At 37.9% G+C, this 19207-nt stretch overlaps 1 protein-coding gene across 1 annotated transcript in view; it reads right to left on the bottom strand.

Moving 5' to 3' along the window:
• The window catches only part of ARAP2 (ArfGAP with RhoGAP domain, ankyrin repeat and PH domain 2), a gene marked incomplete at its 3' end in the record, with an annotated part of 108584 nt that overhangs the window by 41199 nt on the left and 48178 nt on the right, over positions 1–19207 (bottom strand). The window contains exons 8-9 of the mRNA XM_006088530.3: positions 17102–17222; positions 10889–11067 (exon numbers count right to left, since the gene is read on the bottom strand). Of these exons, the coding sequence (XP_006088592.1) occupies positions 10889–11067; positions 17102–17222 (300 nt within the window). The remainder of the gene's footprint in view (positions 1–10888; positions 11068–17101; positions 17223–19207) is intronic.

Below are 19207 nucleotides of genomic sequence, written 5' to 3'. Positions count from 1 at the left end.
ACATCCAGATGCACAGAAGCCACTTTAGCCTGAGCCCCAGGACAGATTCCTGGATGCTAAGGAGTCAGAGTGAGTTAACAAACAGAGAGAACCCTGTTCCCTGGTGGCCTCCGCTCTCCACTGCCTCCACCAAGAGATTTGTTAAAACAAATAAATCCCTGCGACTGAGTTGTCCTTCAGGAGTTTGATACGAATGCATTCCTGACATAAAATAAGTGAAATAAAATAACAGATCTTCCCTCCGCTTGCAAAGGTATCCAGACTTTCCAACACAAATTGCAGAAAGTCTCATTTTTTAATTTTTAAAAAATTTGTCTTTATTGTTGAATGTATTACAGATTTCCCCTTTTTTCCCCCATTGACCCCCTCCACCCTTCTCATGCCCCCTCCCCTGGCCTTCACCCCACTATTGTCTGTCCATGGGTTATGGCTGTATGCATGTAAGTTCTTTGGCTTATGTTTTTTAACTTAAAAAGTTTTTAGTCAGGATAAGAAAATGACTCATACAATAAATCATCAATTAAAACTTTTTTTTTCTGATGAAAGAACAAATGGCTCCTTCTGCTAGGAGAAACAAGCTAAAAATTGAGTTGATAATATAAAAGATGTAGAGATATGCCAAGTGTTGTAAAATAATTAGAAGAATGTGGTATACTTCTACTTTTTATAATAAGCCCACTTGACAAAAATTAGTGTTTAACGTGACCTATATAGACAGAGAAAGGGGATCGAACTTTTGCAACTTGCTCCATATCAATGTTTCAACATATTGGTTCAGTGCTATACTTACTAATTAAATTAAAAGCAAATTCTCAATTATCCATAGCAAGGGACCGGCTGGGATAATGCAACTGTTCGAGAAACCCCAATGCATGAGATTGGAAATACAGCTCTTTTTTAAAAATGAGGAAATAAAGTAGGGGCAGTAAGAAGAGAAGATATTTTTATAAAGGGTTTATGATGGCTCAGCTTGATACAGGGATAACTCTAGAATACAATCGTTAAACTGCATGTCCTTCCAACAGTTGTGAGTAATGAAGCATTTGACAAGAGCTGGCTATCAGATCGTTGCGCGTTGTGTTTTCTGAGGTCTGGCCTGCAGGCACCGTGGGTTACTAAGAGCAGAGTGTACACTCAGCCATCAGACCAGCAGATGGGAAGACTGACAGCCTTTATGGAAACGGATGGGCCTCTTCAAGGCTCCAGCCTGAATAGATGCCCTTCCTTTCTACAAGCAAGTCTGAAATGTCTACTTACAACGCTGAAAGTTCTGCTAAAAACAAAATACGTAAGGATCGGCTCAAGGCCCCAAACTTCTGAGCAAGGCAAAGATGATTTTTTAGCCTGGAAAAAAATTTACAACCCATTTATCAGCCGCTTGCTACGGCCACATGGTTTGGAGTAATTAGAGGACCCACTGAACTCGCCAGCACAAATGGACTGTGAAATGTACCGCAGAGGAACAAGATAAATGTCAGTGCTCTCGAGAGCTGTTAAATAAGAAACAACTGAGTTTCTCATTAAAAATATCTGTGGTGACATTAAGCCATCTTTTCAACAGTATTTAGAACATATTTAGAAGAGATCTCATTCCTTGATGCTCATCGAAGTTAACCGTGTAGAAGTCTCCCTCCCACCTGAGATTCTGATTCCATGAGTCGGAAAGCAGAGCCTAAGAATCTTCCATTAAAAAAACAAAGAAAATTCCAGACTGGTGTGGCTCAGTGGTTAAGCATTAGCCAATGAACCAGGAGGTCATGGTTCGATTCCTGGTCAGGGCACATGCCTGGGTTGCAGGCTCGATCCCCAGTGTGGGGCGGCAGCAGATGAATGATTCTCCCTCATCATTGATGTTTCTATCTCTCTCCCTCTCCCTTCTTCTCTGAAATCAATTAAAAAATATATTTAAAAAATAACAATTTTAAAAAAGCAAAGCAAAACTACAAGCCTGTGATTTTCACGTCGCCAATACTGAGAAACACTGAAAGAGAGAGCAGAACCAGTGGTGGAATCAAGACAGTATGAGTCTGCAATGTTTACATATCAGGATATAAACACTTTTCTTTCTGTAAAGCAAAAAAAGCACAAGATCAAATCATACAAAAATCATTAGAAATCATTAGGACGAATGGGTAAAAAGAGGCTGGTCAGAACTCAGTGACATATTGGATTTTATCAAGAACCTATTTGTCCTGGGTGCCAACCCCTGTGCTGGTATCTAGAGGCTTGAAAGCATCAGTCTTCATTGAGCATAGGCAGAGCACTCCATCATTGGTTCCATAGCTATGTGTGTGTAGTGCTCTGAGTCTGACAGACAGCTGTGAACTCTCATTTGCTTTCTTGAAGATTCTATGAAGAAGGCAGAGCAGATATACCCTTTTGTAAAATGGGAAAATTTGTCCTGGCAAAACAGCATGTATGAAGTACTTAGCAAGTGCCCGGAAGTGTGCTAAGTCCTGGGTCAGCCCCAAAGCCTAAGACAGGGTACCCGCCTTGGAGAAGATTCGGTCTAAGGCGAGAATGAGGGGGAACTGCAATAAGGCACTGAAAGAAAAGTGCATAGAAGCCTGTAGGGGAAGCACCGAATCCAGCCCAGAGAGGAGAGAGCTGTGTCCATAGGAGGCTTCCCAGAGGCAGTGACACTTGACTGGACAAATGACAAAACCCAGACCAGCTTGATACGCGATACCTCTCTTGCTTCATGAAGTTCACTCATTTGTAAAATGGAGATAACAGTAGTAGCTATTGCATCGCTGTGGGGAGCATTAAATTCATACAATTAAAAATGCTTAGAAGAATAAGCACCTGGTACGCAGTGGGTGCTACCAGTTCTACTGAGCAAGTGTTATTTTCTACCTGCTTAAGTTTAAAGCCAATTGGAGATATTACCTATTAAAAACCTAATTACCAGAGAATACATGCATAGAAACAACAAGCATATATACATTTTTCAAATGAGATGGAATGTGAATGTTAGACGTTCAAGAAAATTTAAAATAAATTACCCACTAACTGCAACCTGATTGTCAGCACTATTCTCGTTTTGAAAAATAGACACAAGCCGGGAACAAGCCAAACTTCCAACCCTTAAAATGCCATGAACTGGACTGAAACAAAACAAAAAACCACAGTACCATAAAAATGAAATGCCTAGAATATTATTTTAGAAAACATAAAGCTAAACACAGATTGTGGAATAAACAATATTTTACATTTAATTTGCTGTCAGAGAATGCGGACTCTCAGAAAGCACGAATCCCCCACCGGGACAGCTGTAACCACGGCTGTGGTTGGCGGTGCAGGCCTGGATGACTGCAAAAGCGGTGATGACCAGGAGGCACCGGGGGTCAGACCTCGGGGACAACCTTGGCTGAGCCACTCACTAGCTGTATGACTAGCTGCTGGCGAGTCATTTAGTTTATCTAGACCTCAATGTTCTCATTTATGAAAATACAGCAATATCTACCTTATATGCATTATTATAAAAACTGATGAATATAAAACCGAGGGCCTAATACATCCAGACAATCCTTGCATTTGAGGGTTCCAAAGCCAGAATGTGTCTTCAATAAAAACATTTCCATTTTACTTAGAATGACTGAAAGTAGTCACACCAATGACTCCATATTAAACATCCAGATTAGAATTAATGGTTAAGTATTTACCGAGCTCCTGGGTTATTTGTACAAATTTGAAACAACGAAATCTGGTTGAAACTACATTTTAAAACTATACAGTGAAAACTGCAAAATAAAAGTTTGATTTCTAAACAGAAAAAAAAAGAAGAGTCTATTAACCCCAAATATGCTGAAATCTCAAAGCCTATTTTGGGAAATACTGGATGCCAGGTCTCCATGCCAGGCATTTAAGAGCTCAATGCTTAGACATTTGTCGAAAACAGATGTGGCATTGTATGACATTGGCACCAGGCTTCCTGGGAAACACCAGATGCACAGTTTGGCCAGATACAGAACCCAGAGAATCAGAGGCCACCACCTACTTCCTGCTGCTTCTTTCTGCACCACACAACCCGTAGCCCTATGAGGCCTATTTAAATTCTATCAGAGTTCCAGGCCCACGCCAGACACCAGGGAACATTATGCTAGGGGGCGGGGGGGAGTGAGCCTCTTTTTATACCCTGATTTGAGAATGTTTAATCAAGTAAATTTATGTAGTTAAAACCTCAATGCCACAATTATCACTAAATGGATACGCAAACCCACCAAGCAAGACATCTGGCTGTTATGATTCCGCTAATATTAACATGATATTCAAAAATACTCATTAGAAAAAGATGGCAGATTGGCTTTCAGGACAACCTAACAAATGGAAACCAAAACCCAATTTGTCTTACATTCACGGGCAGAAATTCCGTTCAACATCCATATTATTTCAAGATAAATAAATTTATAAAAACAATTATTTTTCCAGAATACAGAAAATCTATAGGCTTTGAACTAATACAAAAATAATTTAATTACATAAAATTTCTATACAACAAATAACTAAAAAATGAAAAGTGAGCAACAGCTCAGAAAAGTAGCTGTAGACAATATGAGGACTGATATATGAAGAGTTTAAAGACATTCTAAGAAGAGACAAAATCCCAATAAATAAGTCAAGAAAATACAAAGACAATTCATAGAGAAAAATTTTAAAAGAAATATATTTTAAAAGATAAACTCTCTTATCAAGAAAACAGCTGTAAATGACCATTAATTCAACAAGTTCATTCTACGAAATGTTTGCTAACTGTTGGCTACCTGAGTGAAACTCCTGAGGACACAGCAGTGAATAAAGTAAATACTTATTCCATTAATTGGGGAATATGAAAATAACATAACACTTTTAAGGTTAAAACGAAACTGATACCTATTCACATGGCTAAGAGCATTTTAAATATAAACAATTATTTAGAAAAAGGTCATAAATATTCTTGCCAAAAAGTAATCAAACAGGAAAAGATTATATACAAAAGGCTCCAGAAATCTTATTGACTTATCACAATGTAATAAACAGGAGGGATATTTTGGGTTCCCACTGGACCCCTAGTGCCTAGAGCAGTCCCCCAAAATGAGAAGGTGCCCAATAAAAATTTGTAAAATAGATGAATAAATACAGAGTGAACTGTAGTATAACCTACCCAAACTCAATTACACAACTCATTTTATACAAAGTTGAAGAAACAATGGAGAAAAACTATCATAATTATACTACATTACAGGCACATAAAACATAAGCCAAGACAAGAAACAGAACGAAATTTGCAAAAATTAAACACTTTGGAGGGTAGTGCTGTGAGATGGTGCTAAATATTTAACGGGTTGATATTTAAGTTCTGTGATGATAGCACCATAGTGTTTTGCAAATGAGTAAATAGGTAAATCATTTTATACTACAGAAAACAGTATAGAGATTCCAAAATAAATTAAAAATAGAACTACTGTGAGACCCAGCAATTCTACTGCTGGGTATGTATCTCAAGAAAATGAAAACAATAATTCAAAAAGATATATGCATCCCTATGCTCACTGCAGCATTGTTTACAAAAGTCAAGATATGGAAGCAACCTAGGTATCCATCAGTAGATGAATGGATAAAGAAGTGGTGCATGTGTACAGTGGAATATTACTCAGCCATAAGAAAACGAAATCTTGCCATTCGTGACAATATGAATTGACCTAGAGAGTATAATTTGAACAGAAAAAGACAAATATGATTTCACTTATAGGTGGAATCTAAAAGATAATAAAACCAAACAAAAAACAGAAACAGAAGAGAAACAAATTCATAGATACAAAGAACAAACTGATGCTTGACAGAGGGGAGGAAACAGGTGGAAAAGGGGATGGGGATTAAGAAGCACAAAACTTCCAGTTAAAAAATAAATCACAAGGATATAATGTACAGCATAGGGAATATAGAAAATAATATTGTAATAACTAAAGGTGGCAGATGGTTACTAGACTTATTATAGTGATCACATAGTAAGGTATATAAATGAGGAATTTCTATGCTGTACACCTGAAACTAATATAATATTGTATATGACTTTTAATGAAAAATGAATTTAAAAAATAATCTTAGTGTCAGTTTCTACTTTGCTATCTTACTCTCTAACAAATGTTTTGATATCTCCTTGTGGTTCTTTTCTACTTTTTACAGCCTATCTGGAAAAAACAAACAACTAACATTCCCTAAGGCATTTCTCCTACTTAGCCAAGATCTACTTCAAGTTTCAGTTCCTACAATCTGCTAATTATTGAAAGGGAAAGAAAAAGATGAAAGAAGTAAATGTTGGAACTGTCCATCTGAGAAAAAGAAAAATCCATGCTGTTTCCACAGAGTTTAGACTTGTCAGTGAAACATCGAAGAGAATGTGAAGACTGGCATCCCCCTTGCTATTATAATGCCACTTCTCTTAAAAGAGAAGAAATTTTGCCCTGGTGGTGTGGCTTGGTTGGAGCATCTTCCAGTGCACTGAAGGTTCTCAGATTTGATTCCCAGTCAGGGCACATACACAGGTTGCAGGTTTGATCCCCAGTTGAGGCGCATACAGGAGGCAACTGTGCAATGTTTCGCTCTCACATAGATATTTCTCTCTCTCTCCCTATTCCTTCCTCTAGGTCTGAAGTCAATGAGAGAGAGAGAGAGAGAGAGAGAGAGAGAGAGAGAGAATAGAAATTTCTATTTAAACTTAGAAAATCTAAGTTCCTGATTCAGTAGAAGGGACAGATCCAAAAAGTGAAAGAATTACTAAAAATATATTTGTAGGGATGCTTCACATGGAATCTTAGGGACACCTATTGGAAGTAGAGAAACAACTTTAGAAAGGATTAGCAATAATCAACAAAATTAGAGTAAATTTTCAGACATACACAGAGTTACAGGAACATATGGGATATAACAGTTTCAAATTGTTTTTCAAACACCTTCTTTCATGCTGACTTTGCAAATGGAGTTTTAATTTCTCCAATAGAGCATTCTCCTGTTAACAAAAGTCTATGTGAAGAAACTAATAAGAGGATTTTAACCTGAAAAAATGAAAATTTATATAACAGTATTGGCATTTAAAACCAAAAAAACCCAGTAGCTATAGTTTAGAACCATATATAATTTATTAGCAACAGTTCTTCAAACTTTTAAAAAAATATTATTACCACTAAGAATGATTTTGGTAACTTTCCACTTAAATGTTGCACATTTCAAAATGTTCAATCAAGAAAATGATATGCTTACAAATGCAACAATCACAAAAAGAGGGTTAGCAACCCCAAGTTAATGAATGATGAACAAGAACCACTCAAAGTTCTGGAAGGCTGTTTTTACACATTTTCCCACTCCAGCTTATCTTGTTCACTTAACCTGGATGCTTCTAGTTCTGTAGAAGAGAGAGCATAGAGCAGTGTTTTACTGGGTGTGGTTTTCGATCACCTGTCACTGACTCACCTAGGATACTTTCTACAAATACAGATTCCAACACACCATCTCCAGAAACCCTAAGTCAATGGCTCTAATGAGTCCAGATAGCTGAATTTTAATAATGGCCTTGGAGACAGTAATCTATCTCTCTTCTTCTTATGATGCCATTTAAATCTAAGGAGATTAACTTAATTACCTGAGCCAATTAACAGCAGATCAAGAATGAAAACACAGAACTGGCACCGCCCAGTCCAGTTTTCTTGGTTCTAAATGCGCTCCCAAGCTTCTTTTGTAATAGCCCATCCACAGATGCTGCAACAGCTACCCTCCCACCTCTATCCTCTGTTTATTCTCTCTAGTCACCTCCAAAGTACATTAGTAAGACTATGTACAAATAGAGAAAAGGAAAGTGAAAACTGTTCATGTTAGGGTGGTGTAAGTCAATGTTCTTTATTTTTTTATTCTAGTCAAACTATAAGATATGTGGGCAATAAATTCACTGTCTTAAATTTTTTTTAAATGAAAATAATTAAGCTTGGATACATGGATCTAAATGAGAGCCGATACAAATTAAAATACAGAATCAACACCCCTTACATTTTTATGATGAGTTTTTTCCATCATCTTTTTAAAAAAACCACAAGATTCCTTTGTATAGTGCGTGTATAAAACTTTTAGAAGTTACATCAAACTATTTTATTATCTTTTAGTACTTTTCCTAAAACACTAGCTTAAAGCCCTGCGCTTTCAGAAGAAAGACTCCTTATTTAGCATGTCACCCAAATTCTTCACACAATTTGCTAAACCATGTGAGCAAACCAATGGGCAACTCTCCTCTGGGGGAATGGCATGCCCTACGATGTAAAAATAAATACAATTGGAAGAGTATGTCAGGGCCTAAACATAGAGGGCCATCCTTAATTTATCCAGCCAGTCTTTAGCCAACTAGTTCTTTAGACTAAGTCCCTTAAGACCTGGCTCCATGCAACATGATGAATCTGATATAATTTTTTTAAAAGAGCACACATACAAACAGTAATATGCACTTTGCAAGGGTGTGTGTCTATGTGTGTGTGTAACATACACACATGTTAATGCATTAAAAAGGACTTGAAATATACATCCATCAAAAATAGGTTTATTGTCCTGCCAGTGTAGCTCAGTTGGTTGAGCATCGCCCCATGCACCAAGAAGTCACCAGTTCGATTCCAGGTCAGGGCACATGCCCAGGTTGTGGGCTCAATCCCTGCAGGAGGCAGCCAATCAATGTTTCTCTCTCATTGATGTTTCTCTCTCTCTCTCTCTCACCCCCCCTTCTTCTCTCTCTAAAAATCAATAAAAACATATTTTTTTAAAAAGAGGTTTATTTCTCAAAAGATGAGGAGGGGTCCAGTATTAATGCTTTAATTTTACGGAGGATATACTCATTATTGGTGTACATGGAAGTGTTCTAATTCTCGGACTTCATTAGATGCCCATTTCTGCACCTCCCTGTAACTCCTACACAAGCCTGACAGAGGTCACCATCTATCAGGGACACTGGTCTTCTCTGACTTTTCCTCCTGGAAGACTTGTGTCCTCCAGTCAGCGCATCATTTTTCGAGGGCCTGGCATGGCATAACGCTTACTGAATGCACACTGTGAACCTTCCAGGCAACTAAATTATTCAAGGAAAGAATCTCCGTCTATTTCTAAAAGGTCACAGGCCACAAATTTTCTTTTCAACATACAGTTTAAAAAGATCGTTTGCTATAGCTGCTAAGAAGCTAGACTTAGAGTTACAAAGTTCTGGTATTAAATTAAACTCTGCATAATGAATTGAAATCCTTACCAAGTTACTTAATCCTCATTTTCCTCAGCTATAAAACATGAATAATGATATCTTCCTCCCATATTTGTGGGTAAGATTAAAGGGAAAGTTTATAAATTAATTAGCACAGTAGCTGGTACTCAACAAATGGTAGTCATTATTATCCTTTTTTATACTCAAATGCTAATGTTAAAGCAAAAATTTCAGATATTTCTTGCTAATCAGAAAATATCAGTAAAACCTTAAAAGCATTGTACTTTACTTCTAGAGAATAACAAACTCAGACATTCTAACGAATGTAAGCAATTAAACTAATAATTTGAAGCCCATCAGGTCTGTGCAACTAACAGATGAATACCTCAATTATTTTGTGGTACTCATTTAACAAAGAAACTTCCATGCTGATATATGCAAATTATGCATTTTTAACCACCATTCCAATAAGAAAAGTTTTAATCATCTTACTTCACAAACGGAAAATGTTCATATTGAGTTCATACATATTATTAAGCTGCACATCACTATTCTTGAGAAATAGGCTAACTATCCAAGTTATTAATATGCCAACAGTGTTCAACCGATGCTGTCCACAGTTAATTGGCTAAGAAATCTTATCCCAAAAAATGTAATGAGTAAGTTCGCACTGAAGTTCCAGAGAATGCCTTGAATAAAGATCTAGAGTTCATGTTTTTTAAAACTATATGTTTTGAGTTGATTTCACTCTTTTTGTTATGAAAACAGTTAGCATTCATAGTTCACAATATCATAACCCATTATACTATATCATACAATGAGTTCATTTTAGATCAGCTATCCAAAACATACCGTTTAATTCCACAAATAATTACTAAGCATTTAATATATTCTAAGCTGAAAGATTAAGTAAGAATTAATTCCCAAAAAGGGATAAGGAATTTTCTTATACATATTAAAAACAAGATATGTTAGAGAAAGGGAAGTCTACAGAATCAAATGAAGTTAATGAAATTTATTAAAACTTTATTTTAACATCAGTCTCTCATAACACTGAAATTTTCTATTGAGTCCTTCCATATTAACCAAATTCAATAACAAGTTAAGCTCATTTTATATATATATATATATATATATATATATATATATATATATATATGATATGTGTGTATTTATGTGCATATGTGTGAATGCGTGTATATCAATCACTTGTCTCTAGTAAATTATTTACTCTGCGAGCAACTTATCTGCTCAAAACAAAAGCCAAAATGCTGTAAAGTCAAGAAAATACGTGCTTACTCTATAATTTTGTCACAAAAACAAAAGAAACACAACAGGTGCCTATTTCATCAACAGCTGTAATGTGTAATTTGTTCTTAATTACTTTCTCATGTAGTTTTATAATGTTACTTCAGCTGAGGAATACTTTTTAAAAATTATTTTCAATGATTCTATTCCTCAGTCCCTTAGAAAGGTGATGTCTAGTCTCAAATCTAATATAGATGACATTTTTTGCTGCTAAATGAACTGAGAAAATTCAACAAAACAACTCTCTTTTGTTATATTTAGTGGAATACTCAAGGCATAAGCAAGACTGTAAGTAAAAACACTAATAAGCCCAACAGAGCACAGCTGCTAATGTAATCAGGGACTGCAATTTGCAGTCGCTGTAACATAGCTTACCTGTTCGTTTTTGCAGAGCCACACGCTGTTTCCACTTAACACAGTAAAAATTTTGGCTTTATACCCTCTCAGTTCAAGATATCCACATTTCTCAGGCGCAGCAGCTGCTTGAGACTGCGAGGAGGGGGACTGCGATTTCAGTGCATTCAGTAGTATGCTGACCCAGTCATTTCTCTCCTCTGAAAATAAAGATGGGAACACAATACATGTATCCATACTTACATACATTATACACACATAGGAACAGGGACCGGGAATCTACTCTCTCTACAACAGATAATGCAAAGATTCTTTCCCACAAGTACACTGCGCATGCTGTTGCAGGCGGGGCCAATACTCAATTCTGTAAGGAAAAGCAAATAACAAACACTACTCCGTTGTCCTACACCCAGTGACACCGGCTCCGCCTTGGAGCTTGTCAGAAATGCCCAATCTCAGACCCACCCCCAGACATGATGAATAAGAATCTCCTTTTAGCCCGGCCGGCGTGGCTCAGGGGTTGAGCATCAACCTATTAAACAGAAGGTCATGGTTCAATTCCCAGTCAGGGCACATGCCCAGGTTGTGGGCTCGATCCCCAGTGTGGGAGCTTTCAGGAGGCAGCCGATCAATGATTCTCTCATCATTGATGTTTCTCTCTCCCCCTCTCCCTTCCTCTCTGAAATCAATAAAAATATATTTATTAAAAAAAATAATAATCTTCCTTCTAACAAGGTCCCCAGGTGACCTGTATCCATGTTCATGTTTAAGAAGCACTCTTTTAGATTATTTGTGAGATTGATTTTTTTCTTTTAATAGATTTTGCAGCATCTTTTCCTTTTCTTGAATAATTTCACCTGCATCCGCTGCTACAGGTCTTTCCAATAACAAATATTTATTGAGTGTCTATGCACCATTCCTTCTGAGAACATGCTCTGCCCTAGATGTGGCCCTGCTCAAAGTAGAATATTTCAGATGGGAGAAAGACAAAAGGGGGATGGGAGAGGAGAGGAGAGGAGAGGAGACAAATTGGCACTTGTAATTATGCTAGAATGTAAGTAAAAGTTAACAGGAATTCCCTCAAACCTCAAATTAGTTCTTGGGGTGTTCAGGAATGCCAACTATGGTATACTTCTCAAAAAAGGAAATTATTCAAAAACTCAACAGGAAGAGACTTAATAGTCTCCAGACTACTGGACTTAGTAGTAGGCATAAATATTAACAACAAAGAATGTTTTACACTAGGTCAGTGGTCGGCAAACTCATTAGTCAACAGAGCCAAATATCAACAGTACAACGATTGAAATTTCTTTTGAGAGCCAAATTTTTTAAACTTAAACTATATAGGTAGGTACATTGTTATTAACTTAATTAGGGTACTCCTAAGGCTTAGGACAGTGATGGCGAACCTTTTGAGCTCAGCGTGCCAGCATTTTGAAAAACCCTAACTTAACTCTGGTGCCGTGTCACATATAGAAATATTTTGATATTTGCAACCATAGTAAAACAAAGCCTTATATTTTTGATATTTATTTTATATATTTAAATGCCACTGAACAAAAAAAAATCAACCAAAAAAATGAGTTCGCGTGTCACCTCTGACACGCGTGTCATAGGTTCGCCATCACTGGCTTAGGAAGAGCCATACTCAAGGGGCCAAAGAGCCGCATGTGGCTCGCCAGCCGCAGTTTGCCGACCACTGCACTAGGTTATTACTATGCAAGGGCTGTGTGACAGATTAATAACGGAATCTAACCAAGTTTAAATGGACCCTTACTTTTGATATAATCTGATATGATAATACAACATTTTTAAAAAATCCCTCAAAGTAGCCCATGATCAATTTTAGGGAAGGCAGTATTGCACACAGGGCTTGTTCTCGAAATCAATAACCTACCATTCATACAAATATTTACTGAGTGCCCACCACAGTCCAAGACCTACTCTGCACACCAGGAATGGAAGACGGAACAAGACAGATCATGGCCTTACTCTGCTGGAGTTCACACTCTGTGCAAAAAGGAAGGCGATAAAATATAGACAAGTCTGTTACACAGTGAGGAGTGCGACAGGATAAAATAAAGAATGAGATGAGGGATACAGGGAAGCGCTATTTTGTATAGACTAATAGAAAAAGCCTCGGAAGGTGATGGTGGAGCAAAAGCCTAAAGGAAGTGGGAATAACAGGCCACGTCAGGAGGATGGCTGCAGGAGGAGCATTCTGGAATTTAAAAAAAATAAAAGCAGCAAGTGTAAGACCCCAAGGCAACAGCAGGTTTGGCAAGTTAAGGAGAGCACAGGAGATAAGGACAGAGGGACCAGGGCCACCCACGTGGGCTTTTGGGCATCCTATGTGCTTTACTCTCAGTGAGATGGAAAGACACAGACCACCGGGAGTGGAATGCCATGACCTGACTTTCTTGTTGAGTGACTGCTCCGACAGCTGTAGTGAACATATGACTGTGGTCGATCAAGGGCGGTTAATACAATGATCCAGACACACGTGGTGGCTTGTACTAGAGTGGAAGTGGGGGAGGTGTTGAGAACTGGCCTGCATACAGACATATTTCCAAACTCAAACTGATAAGATCTGCTGATGAACTGGATGTGATATATGAGAGAGAAAAAGATAGGACAATGACTCACAGTGTGTGGCCGGCTGTATCATGAGAAGCCTATCAAAGGATGCAACAGAGACCTGTTAATCGCCCGGCTCTCCCTCCAGGGAGTAAATGTTCCATGCCTTGCTTCTGAAACATTGGCGATTTCGAAACAGGTAAATCTGCTTGCCCAAAACAACTAAGGGGAATTTATGTCTTGTAAGACCAAGTGTTCTTTAAAAAGAAAAGAACAGGGAGGGAGCTTGGCGAGGGGGGAGGGGGCGGGTAGGGGGGAGCCTTGCAGTATTGCAGTGGCCACTGGAGGGCTGTGTGGCATAGTCTAGATTTCTAGACTCTAGAAACATGGCTGGGAGAATGACACTTCCTGTCTCCCAGGAGTCCAGAACGGGCGAAGATGGATAGGAACACGGGACCTGCATCTGAGAGCCGGTGCTGCACGTGGCCTGGGAAGGGGAAGGACCCCCGCAGAATTCTTAAGTCCCCCTTTAACGCTGAGAACTCGCACTCAAACATCACCTGCTTTTTGAATGTGTGCAGTAACACATCTGCATGTGTCCACAGGGCCAAGGGGATACAGACTAAATGAAGAGATCATTAGCTTCTATGACCAGTGCCCATGGCTCTGTTTGAGGACAAAAACAATCAGACTACATTTTCTATATGAGAAAGAGCATTTTTAAAATGTTATTATTTCAACTAAGAGAATGACAGTATGGCACTAGGCAACCGGGGGGAATTGAGCCTTTGAAAAGTGTGGGGAAAAGATGCCAAATTGTAACCCCGTCTCAGCAGGGGGCTCTGCCGCAGTTTGGAAGGAGTGACACTGGTTTCAGGGGAGACGGGAGCTGCTGTATGTAGGTCACTCAGAACCTTCCTGCCCAAAATGAAGAATTCAGCTCTGTTAGAATAGGAAACCATTTCCTCTTTCTGTGCCAAATGTTGGTCTTGTATGATGAATAGATTGAAGCAAAGTTTAATTTGGCTTAAAATTCATTAAGTCAAATATTTCATAAACCATATTTCATTTGATTGATTTCTCAGTTCCCACAAAATAAAAAGTAATCATTTGTATACATGGAAGGAAAACAGCACTTAATGAAACACATTTAGTATCCTGTTGAAAGTTCCATACTAAAGATATGGACACATATATAGTGTTTATGTATATGTACACACACACACACACACACACACACACACACACATCTCTACATCCACTTATCTTTATTTTAATTTTATTTTTTAAATATATTTTTATTGATTTCAGAGAGGAATGAAGAGGGAGAGAGAGAAACATCAATGATGAGAGAAAATCACTGATCAGCTGCCTCCTGCACACCCTCCTACTGGGGCCCATAACCCAGGCATATGCCCTGATCAGGAATCGAACCATGACCTCCTGCTTCATAGGTTGATGCTCAACCACTGAGCCACTGTGACCGGCTACATCCACTTATCTTTAAAAATGTGACTTGTTACTCTGTAAAAATGACTTCCATTGAAAATTACCTTCAGTAATTCTATGTGAATAGAATTTTCACTAAAGCAGTATTTTCACGCTTTCAAAAATTAAAGACCTAAAACTTATTTAACAAATAATTTGTATCAAAGTTAATGAAATTCTTATATTAAGTTCATATCACAAAGATGCTCTATGTATCACAGATGGATGCAAGGGTCAACTATAAACACGTAACTTTTAAATGTGTGGGTTGACAAATTCCACTTCAAGAAAATGTGTCTGTTTAACTTTTAACTGCAGCAAGTAAACGTGGCTGAACAGTTTGGAAACTTCACTTGGTATGTCTCTCTTAAAATGCAGGCTGCGTGGCATATGTGGAATTCACTCTGACAGGCCAAGGGGAAGGTGACAAGCACCTCAAAGACACAGGCAGTCACCTTCGGGGCCGTGGAAACCAAAGCAGAAGGAAAGAGCACCATGAGAGCCAGTCAAGAGTAGCAACGCCATGTGTTTGAAGAAATAGCCTGAGAGAAAACTATGATTTCAGAGACAAGTTCCATATCGAGTATCACAACTGTGGATAACTTTCTGAATTTTAGGCTACGAACCACAAAAAGCAGCTTCTCACATAAGCAGCAGGTCTATAAAAAGTGCTCCAGGACAGGACAGGGGTCGGCGAGCTTTCTTTCTGTAAAGGAGCCGACAGTAAATACCTCAGGCTCTCCTAACCATACAGGCTGGGCTGCAACAGCTCAACACTGCCACTGAGGCACAAACAGCTGCAAGATGATATGTCAGGGAATGACGGTGGTTGGGATCTGACAAGATTGTGTGCAGGAAAACAAGCCTTGAGCCACACTTAGGCACCTGGGCATGTTGTGTTAACCCCTGCTCTAGGCTAAAGCGCTCAACATTTGTCTAATAGCAAGTAAGAAACACTTTTACATAACATGGTGCAATATTACATGGTGCAATATATGCATCAGTATGTTTCACAATAAATTATTTAGACGTACCAGAAGCGATGTACTTTGGTATTTCTTATTCTTTTTTATGTTTTTTATACCATTAGAAACCACTAAGTTACTCTCTCAAGTGGTGAGTGAGTCACCGTTTGACAAAAGAAGCTCCAGTATAAACAGCAGCCGGGACTTACTCATTTACTGATTATCCCAAGCAATATAGGAAGCTTTCTAGAGATAAATAATATTTATGGAATGTTTTCTATGCGCCATGCCCAAGCGTATGTTCTAGGAATCTAGCAGTTTAAAAATAAATAAATATTGCTCCGTAACAGTTAATATTGTTGTAGTTTATAAAAAGTGAATGCTCATATGTGTAAAATGGAATAATAATAATTGTAATACCTACATATATCATGAAACTATTGTGAAAATGAGTAACTTTTCCATATCACCATTATTCAAATAATTAAGTACCAACAAGTAAAAGTACTTTTAAAAATCTAGTTGAGTTGTAATCTATCCTAAAAGTGGGCTTTAAAATAAGTTAAAATCCTATTTAATTAATGAATAGAACCTTACCTATATTATTTAAAAGTAGTGGTGTTTATAGTAATGATGCTATTGGCAGTCAATCAAAATACACAACAGAAAATTTTAACTCCCCTGGCTCTAGCTCCCTCACTCCCACCCAAAAATTCAGAGAAGGTTTAAAGGTTTAGATTATATTCCCAAACCACCTTTACATCAATTTTCACCATCAAGTGACCTGTGGCAGCTGATGCAGGTGAAAATATTCAAGAAAAAGAAAGATGCTGCAAGATCTATGTTAGAATGACTACTGTGCCTGTGCATTCAGTTAAAGCCTGCTGTAAAACCAACCTTGGAATGGTTAGAAAAATGGATTTTTGCATATTAAATAATTATTTTACATTATTACCCATAAGAGCAGAGATGTCTGTCTACTTTTTTTCATTGCTGTATACTCAGAATTTAGAAGAGTCCTTGTTGACCCTTAGTAGATCCCCACCAAGTATTAGCTGCATGTGAGAATAGTGAATAAATACTTGTCAGCTTGCTTATGGCATTGAAAAAATTAACATAAAATGTAAATTATTTAAAAGTAACATATTTAAAGATTTCTTGAATATCTGCGAGTGTTTTCATAGGAACAAAGAAATAATCTTACCTTCTTTTTCTACTCTAAAAACAAAAGTTCTTTGTGTTGTAACAACCTCAAATTTGTTGTCTCCTTGAACTCGTACTGTAGATATAGCAGAAAGGGGAATTATTCCTTTTGAATACTTCTCCTATATTGGTTAGAGAAAAAGATACACAAAAGAAGACATTAAAATTCTTTTGATCTTATTGGGGGGGAAAAAGAATGGCACAACATTTACAAGTGCTTCTCTTTCACGGTTTCATCTCAATTTTTTAAATGACATACAAATAGTAGATATCCTAATATACACTTAATACTCCCAGAAAAGAAAATATTAAATGTTCCTTTTAAGTAAAATGTCTTTAGTCTCTACATCTGGAATTAAAAGGCAAAGAATGAAATATAAACAATCATACTAGATCAGCAATATATATATAGATAGATAGATAGATAGATAGATAGATAGATAGCTCCAAAAAACAGCAGTTTGGTCTTTAAAACAATCTGGTCAAAATGATTTTATGGTGTTTGCAGGCATCTGCTGGCCATAACAGGTACTGTAACTGAACCATTTCAAAATGACTGCTCTTACATATTATGAACAACAATAATATATCTAAGAAACAAGACTGTTGGATTATATCAATTATTCATATTACTCGATGCTCTGATGATGATGATCTTAATCTCATAACTGCATCACTTCACTTTTTATTCCCCCAATGACAAAAAGAAGGAAAAAATATGGATGTGGCTGTTTGCAATCGATATATACAGATCATAATTTCGCTCAAGAGGGTCATTTTTAAGACTCTTGGTAACTCTGTCTTCTTTCACCTGGACCCTCCTAAACCATTTGGTATAATGACCGCCACACAAACTCAGCTGTTTACTAAGGGTACAATGTTTAATGGACCCTGTGCTCGAAAGAAAATTCTAGGCGAATAATGTATTCAACCATTCCACGCAGAGAACCAAAGACAAGTTCATATTCCCCGAGGGGTAAACTGCGCTACTAGCAGACAGTGAGGGACATTCAGGTAAGGGACAGTCACTGTCAACAACATGGCAGTCCACTGGGAGGTTTATCCTCTGCTAGTTGAGAGGATATATTGTACTACCGTGGTATTTCCTTAGTTCTTTGACAGTTTCTTCTCTTCCAGAGCCTCTGTTCCAATCTCCCATCCCTTTATGGGTCCATCAAAATCCTACCAAAACTGAATGTGAGCCCAGCCGGTGTGGCTCAGTGGCTGAGCACCAACCCATGAACCAAGAGAGTGATTCTAGGTCAGAGCATATGCCCAGGTTGCAGGCACCATCTCCAGTAGGGGCCATGCAGGAGGCAGCCAATCGATGAAGTTCCTCTCTCATCAATGTTTCTATCTCTTTATCCCTCTCCCTTCCTCTCTCTCTAAAAATCAATGAAAACATTTTTTAAAAACTGAATGTGAGCTCTAACCGGTTTGGCTCAGTGGATAGAGTGTCAGCCTGTGGACTGAAGGGTCCCAAGTTCGATTCTGGTCAAGGGCATGTAACTTGGTTGTGGGCACATCCCCAGTAGGGGGTTTGCAGGAGGCAGCTGATCGATGTCTCTCCCATCGATGTTTCTAACTCTCTATCCCTCTCCCTTCCTCTCTGTAAAAAATCAATAAAATATATATTTTTAAAAAAACTGAATTAGATATTTGAACTGTGATTTAGAAAGATGAGTGGGCAACTTCTCAAAAAAAAGAAGAGGGATATCAAGAAATACGTAATTACAAAGTATCTTCTCCTTGTTATTTTCCTTTTACTATCTTCTGTTCTTGCTATTTCAACTACCAATTTCATGCAGAGAATTCCAAAATCTGCTCCTTCCTTCCTTATCCATTTCAGTCAACTTCACTCCCCTATTTCGAGTCATCAACAATGCATGTAACTGTACCATCAGCACCTCAAACTTTAAAACTCAATTATCTCCTCAAATATACCATGCCTCTATATCTGTCCATTGAAATATTACTCTTCTAGTCAATCAGTCTTCAACAGAACAGTCTTTGACCTGTGCTGACCTTTCGACCCACATAACTTGGGCCTCTCCTTTCAGCTACAGTGTCAACTTGTTCCCTACTTCTCCATGTCTCTTTCGACTCT

This window comes from Myotis lucifugus, unplaced genomic scaffold, assembly GCF_000147115.1.
Source record: "Myotis lucifugus unplaced genomic scaffold, Myoluc2.0 scaffold_48, whole genome shotgun sequence".
NCBI lineage: Eukaryota > Metazoa > Chordata > Mammalia > Chiroptera > Vespertilionidae > Myotis > Myotis lucifugus.
The sequence above is the reverse complement of the archived record's forward strand: the minus strand, read 5'-3'. Positions and strand labels throughout refer to the sequence as shown.